Here is a 6,846-nt window from a genome sequence, read left to right on the forward strand (position 1 = left end):
CACTTCGACGACCACCTTCACACGACCAACTTTGGGGATCAACTTTGGGTTCAAACAACCATCTTCGACAACAACTCCAATGACAAACACCTATGACGATCAACGTCGACCAACTCCAAAACCACCAACTTCGTCGTTTATCTCCAACGACTAACTCAACTGATAATATACTAAAAGGAAAAAAAAAAACTAGATTGGCAAGTATTTTTAAATATAAATTTGAAATTATTAGTTTATAGTGTTTAATAATCGTCTTTTATACTAAATTGATATTTGGAGAGTTATTTGGTCATCCTTATGAACCGATTTGTCATAAACTTCTAAAAGATCAATTGTTTCTTAACAGTTCCACCACGGTCTACGAAGAAGTATCGTTTGCGTCAACTTGGTAAGACTGACTAGCATGACTATCTTAAGGAACAATATTTTTTTTTTTTGTATACATAAAAAAAACTCATTGTTGGCTATGTTTATATGTGTGTGTATTATGAACATGTAAATAGACACTTATACGAATCATATTTTTTTGTGTATGTTCAACTTGTATGTTCCATGATCGTTAAAGTATGTTGTAATTGTTTATTATATAAATAATAGTATTTTGTCTCAGTTAAATGTGGTGCAGTAATTACATGCAGAAAAGTATTAAATATATTTTTATTTATTGAGTTAACATCTTCATCGAAGTGTCAAGATTTTGGGAAAGCATGCATGGTCAAATAGTAGAATAAAAAATTAAGCAAAAAAAAAAAATGAAGAAAAACCCATAAAAAATGTGTTTTCAGATTATTAAAAAAAATTGCACCACAGATTCACAACCCAGCCCAACTTAACTATGCACCCCCACAACTATTACCACCTTAGCACCCAAAACATAAACAATTATTACATGAAGACAATTAAGACTACATTTGGTGTGTCAAAAAGCCATTTGTAAAAAATCTTAACCATTTTTGTATTTGGTAAAACAGATTTAAATTAAATCGATTAAAATCGCTTTTGAAAACTTGTTCATTTCACATTTGTTAATAGGAATTTTAAAAGCAATATTCGATTAGCTTTTAGATTCTCTTACAATCACGTAGATATATTTTTTTAAAAAATGATCTATTTTATATATTTATATATTTCTCACCTAATCAAATCTATTTTTTTTTAACTTTTCATGAGTTAAATGTATCATTTGTTTTAAAGTATACTGTATTATTTTTTAAATAATTTTTTCCTTAATATTTAAAAATTAATCTATAATAAACAAAATTTATCATACTAAACAATTATCTAAAATTTTAAATTACAAAAAAAAAAATTAAAAAAAGTTGATTGTACATCTATTTTAGCTATTATATATAAAATAGAATATTTTTGTATTTATTTACCAAACACTTCAACCTACATTTTCAAGTTTAATTTAAAATTTATCAAACACTAATATTTTACTAAAAGCACAACTGCCACCCATTATTTTAAAAACTACAATAATTCCAATAAAGCCTAAATATTATATGTAATGTTATAATCGTTATTTAATATAATTATGTATTTTAAAATTTAAAATTTGAATACAATAAAAACATTGTTTTCAAAATTTATGCAGCTTTGATCATAAAATTCGAAAACATTTTTTAAAAGTCAAATTCAGTTTGTTTACCAAACACATATCTACCAAATACAATGAATTTGTAAACATAAAACGAAATACAAATGGCAAACCAAGCAACTTTGTAATAATTAAACCATAGTAATAAATTCCATCAAAATTAGAGGTCAATTTTGATTATTCCTCTACTCATTTAAGAAATTCTATTAAAACCTACAACAATTTTCACATTAAAGACCAACCATATAGTTCTAAAGAGGAACTAAATCGATACAATTACTACAAAATTGAAAATTTAGGTCAAATTCAGTTTGTTATATCGTTACGATTTAATTGTTTTTAATGAAAAACCAAGAGGGGAATATCACTTCTTATCAATGGATGCACTGTAAAATTTAGTCAAAGATAGAAATAATATAGGATTAAATAAACAATAAAGTCGAATTACAATTTAAAAGGATTTTCAAGTAATAATCAAAGGTTAGAACATCTTCCAAACTGAAGTGAAAAATGAATTGCAAAGATAAAAAAAATCAATCTGGAAAAGAAAGGGAAGATTTAGTATAAAAAGTATAGGTAATGAAATGAAAATGGTTCAACTGCAGACTACTTTACTTTCAAATCCATTATTTGCCAGCAGGAACAGGGCAGTTCATTTTGCAGCTAAAAAGGAATGAATTCCAAAAAAAAAAAAAAAGTATTATATCAGATCAGGATTTGCTCTATTGAAATAAAACTGAAACTTCTGCACTTTCCCGTTAGCAATGAACTATCTGACATCTACAAGCTTCCAATGCCATTTTGCCTTTCATGCCAACAAGATGAAAACATCTCTCTTCATGATATGATGATATGAATGAAATAAATTTTAATATTACAGAACTCTCTCCAGCAAAACTCAGTGCAAACCTCAGGAAAGACATTTAAATGTATGCAAGAGAAGAACAGAGATCCACCTGAACTCAGGTCTTGTAATCTGGGTTGTCTCGGAGACCAAGTTTATTAAGAACCATACAGTAAGATTCCCAGTCGGTTCGTCGAAGATACTTCAGTAGCTTTTTCCTCCGTTGTACCATTGCAAGAAGACCTTTCTTAGAATGCTTATCCTGAATCATATTGACCAAATTTTCACATTAATGATTGAGGAAGATGTGACCAAAAATGGTAAAAAAGAAAACAACTTCAGAAACCATCTAAGTCAAATGGCGTGTCTGTAGTAAGCAATCATTTGATAGCACAGAAATATTAGATGCAAAAAGAATTTTGTAAATTAGTAAGGGAGAGATGTGGTTCCTAAAACCATATATGAAAATTCAATACAACATAAAATGGAATCAAGAAAAGTAACTATGATCCTAAAATGTTGGTGGAAACTTTTTTCTATTTTCAATATTCGGTGGGTCTTCTCCAATTCATTTAAGAAGAATGTCTTAACATTTATTGGTGGGTCCAGCCGTCATCAAAGTCAAAAGTTTTATAGGCTAATTCGGTGAAGGCTTTATTATCAGAGGGTTTGGTGCAATCAAAGAATTTTCCCTAATAAATGTTAAATCACCAATTGACCCATAAGTTTAAGCCAATGAGCGAAGGCAAATTTCATATGATATCATCTAACACTCCCTCACTTGTGGGCTTGAAATATGAAGACGACCAAAAAATTAGAAATCAATATTAATTGGAGTAAATAACATTACATGGTTTTGATTACAGGATCTCTTTGGTCCACTTGCTCTGATAGCATGTTAAAATCACCGATTGACCAAAAAACTTAAATTGATGGGTGAAGACAAATTTAATATCATATAATCTAACTATAAGTCTTTATTGTGGGGTGATCAATTCGATTCTTCTCTTCTGAAGGTCTCTTCATGGTGCTCTCTCTCCAAACTATCAAGATATTTGTCTTAATTGAAATACTTCTACGTTACCTTCTTAAATTAATTTTGCATTACGTATATTTTATTTCTTGGTCCCCTCATGGGGTTCTAATACTTTTGAGTCTTAGTCTCTATTCATTCTTTCAATGAAAAGTGGCTACTTGTTTCCCTTTTTTTTAATTTAAAAAAAACTTTAAATGACAAGTGGATGAAAGTAAAATATGGTTTCATTTACCTTCTTGTGCAGGACGGCAGTTAGATGATTGATTTTAGTGGTAAGTTGAGCAACTGCAGAATACACAGAGGACAAAATTAAGCATTATTTAAATCAGAGATAAAAATAAAAGGCATGTCAAAATCTTTACTATGAAAATGAAACCTCCCAGTCTCATGTCTGTCAAAATCTTTACCTTGAACTTGAGCAGATCCACAGTCTGACTCTGACATTTTAAATTCATCTCTAACTTTTGCTAACTCAATTTTCATCTTTTCGGCAGACGACATGTTATCTGGATGGAAATACTGCATGAAATTACTGGCTTGAGTAAATGACAATTCAAAGTCAAGTAGTTCAACTTTAACACGAACAAGCAGAATGAAACTGCAGCGTGAAGAATGCAACTTTAAAAATCAGGAGCTTGCTTATTTTTAAGCATTAAAGGAAAAACAATCAGGAAAACAATTACCTTAGACAATTTGAAGAACAGAACAGGCAAAAATGCATATTTTCATTACCATGAATCCAAAAGGTAAAAATGAACAAGTGTCGAGCAAGAAATGAGAGCTAGAATTGTAGCAAACAATAGGACAAGCAAATATGCGTAGTCCAGTATCCATTACTTTCGAGGGCTATGATAGTTTTAAAAGGAAAGCTAAAACTAGTCAATATTACTTAACGGAATCTCATACCTTTTCAACAAGATGTTCCTTTGGAGGTTGTAGCATATGCTTTGGTGTTCGAACTAGATGACCCAAGATATCAAGCCGCTGGACTGGGCAACCATAAATGAAACAATTTCAAACTTTCAGTGACTCTAGAAAAACTGCATCACTACCCAGAAGAGGACCAAGATAACAGTTCTAATGAATTAAGTCCAAGAGAGATGCTTCATCATGAAGATTTTGATTTTAAATTAGAAAGGGATGATTCATAGACTTACTCTACAAAACCAAATAGTACAAGCATGTGAAGATTATATTATCTCAGTCTCTCCATTTTGTAAACTCTGAATTAGAAAAATAACTAAAAACAGCCCTTAATAGTTTATATGCTCTACATAGCTTCCTTACTAAATAATGCACTTAAGATGGCTTCTATTCTTCCTTGTTAAAGTTCCAGCGTTTAAATGGGTTATTTTATTTTGCAAGATTTTTAGTCAACTTCCCCTTCCAGACTAGTTTCAATAACACAAGCAGATTTCTTTTAAAAAGTTCTAAAGAAAACTAGTTATAATTCATAATCATACACAAATTTATCGACTCACCTGTCGATTTCTTTGTCTTTTCCTCATCGGAAATCTTCATCTGAATCAAGCTCGCTCTCAAATCCTGGAATGAAATCCCCCCAATTCTCGCCTCAGTCTCCTTCTCCTCCATTGTCCTAAGCTTCACCAACCTGTCATTCAACTCCGTCAATGAAAACCAATTCTTCCCTTTTGCTTTATCTGGCCTCAGAGCTTTCAACTTGGTCCCCAATTCCCCATAGCTATACATCTTCACAAACTCCGTCTTCATTTCCTCGTTTTTCCCATCTTTTCTGTCACTCATCTCCTTCCCAAAAACCGACGCTGGTAATCTCCCTGTCCCATCCAGCACCGGCGTGGACGACGGGTCCGACGGTTTCAATTTCAAGCTGTCTTTAAACGCCGATAAAGACAATGAATCCCCAGTCTTTGGTTCATTTTTCCTCGCTCTCGGCTGCCGCAAGCTCTCCCGAATAGAATCGTATGACATCCTGAAACGGCCACCTCCCATCGAATCCGCAGGTGCATTATCATCCTCGCCCTTTCTCATCACATTTTTCTTGTAAAGCTCTTGAAATGACATACCGCGCTGCCAAGACGAAGAAGCAGAAGAGGAAGGTGTAGAACCGAGGTCGGAGGGAGGAGGCACAGACGATCGGCTGCGAAATTCAGAGAGATTCTTTCTGATTTCTTCAAGTGAAGCGGCTTTCGAAGCCGGAGAAGACGACCGATTGGGAGGAGAAGTGAATGGGGAGGAAGGCCCTCTAACAGTGGATGGAGATGAAGATTGCTGCTGCTGCTGCTGCTGCTGTTTGAAGCGGGCTTTGACATCGCTTAAGTAAGAGGAGATGGGAGATTGAGCTGAGGCAGTGGAAGTATCGGCGGTGTCGTCATTTGGATCAGATGGGGCGGAGGAATTGGTTGAGAAGAGGTGGATGAGAGAAGGATTGGTGAGACTTTTAGGGTTTTTGGGTTTGAGGCTGAGTTGAAGCGCCATTGTAAGAAAAACTGAAGAAGGTTTAGAGTGAGGTTTTGGTAGAGAAGAAGAAGCAGAAGGCGAAGGCGCCCAGGACTAGGGTTTGAGAAATGAACCTCTGAAGTTGCCCATCAAAACCGGGTCGGGTCGACCCACACCAATATTGTTATTTATAGTTTAATTTATAAATTTTTCATATTTGCGTTGGTTTGATTTCTGAATTTAAAAAGGGTATAATAAATTTTAATACTTTTCATTTTATCTCTAATAAGATTTTAAACCTTCTATGGTGTGGTGAACTATAGATCCACTTTCAGAGCTCTAACAAAAAAGAAAAAAGAAAAAAAAAAAGCACAATTTGATTTGATTAAGGAACAAATGATACTCAATCTAATTGTATTTGAAAATTACGTGGGATACACTATCTTTACAGTAATAGGTAAATTATGAATCTATCACTTTACCTTTACCGATTGACCCTAAATGATAGAGGTAAAGGTGTCAGGAAGAAAAAGATGCAAAATATTTTTACCTCAATCATAATCATATTACATTTGCAAAATACCTAAACATGTTTGCGATTGAGACCCATTATGATTAATTATAAATGGGTAAACATGGCCTCAATATAAACATGATCCTAATGTCTAATATAAGCACAAATTTATTCAACTTCGTAATCTAAAGGATTTGAAAGCTCAAGAACTAAATTTGTAATTTTAAAAATTTATAGATAAAACTAGGGTTGGCAAAAGTCCCACAGATCAGGTTCCCACTTCAATCGAGAATCCTTGGTTTGACCGAGGATGGGGTCAAATCGAGGACACAAAACGGGTCCCCACCCCCGACCTCGACATGCCCCCACCCCCGAATATTATTATTATTATAATTTTAATATATATATATATATATATATATATATGCACACAC

The 6,846-nt window shown here is 33.0% G+C and overlaps 1 protein-coding gene across 1 annotated transcript; it reads right to left on the bottom strand.

The window, feature by feature from the left end:
• Positions 1-2,139: 2,139 nt before the first annotated feature.
• LOC120082614 lies at positions 2,140-6,043 on the bottom strand. The gene is made up of 5 exons (XM_039037869.1): positions 4,962-6,043; positions 4,387-4,469; positions 3,888-3,999; positions 3,713-3,765; positions 2,140-2,706 (listed from the first exon to the last, which is right to left on the bottom strand). Exons 1-5 carry the CDS (start codon positions 5,935-5,937, stop codon positions 2,563-2,565), a joined length of 1,368 nt encoding a protein of 455 aa, XP_038893797.1. The 5' UTR covers positions 5,938-6,043; the 3' UTR covers positions 2,140-2,562.
• Between the last annotated feature and the right edge of the window lie 803 nt (positions 6,044-6,846).

This window comes from Benincasa hispida, chromosome 1, assembly GCF_009727055.1.
Source record: "Benincasa hispida cultivar B227 chromosome 1, ASM972705v1, whole genome shotgun sequence".
Classification (NCBI taxonomy): domain Eukaryota; kingdom Viridiplantae; phylum Streptophyta; class Magnoliopsida; order Cucurbitales; family Cucurbitaceae; genus Benincasa; species Benincasa hispida.

Coding starts and splice junctions, on each gene's coding strand:
- LOC120082614 (XM_039037869.1), bottom strand. CDS start 5,937: ATGGCGCTTCAACTCAGCCTCAAACCCAAAAACCCTAAAAGTCTCACC. Junction 4,000..4,386: donor AGGAACATCTTGTTGAAAAG/GTATGAGATTCC, acceptor AATTTCATGCAG/TATTTCCATCCAGATAACAT. Junction 2,707..3,712: donor CTGCCGTCCTGCACAAGAAG/GTAAATGAAACC, acceptor AATATGATTCAG/GATAAGCATTCTAAGAAAGG.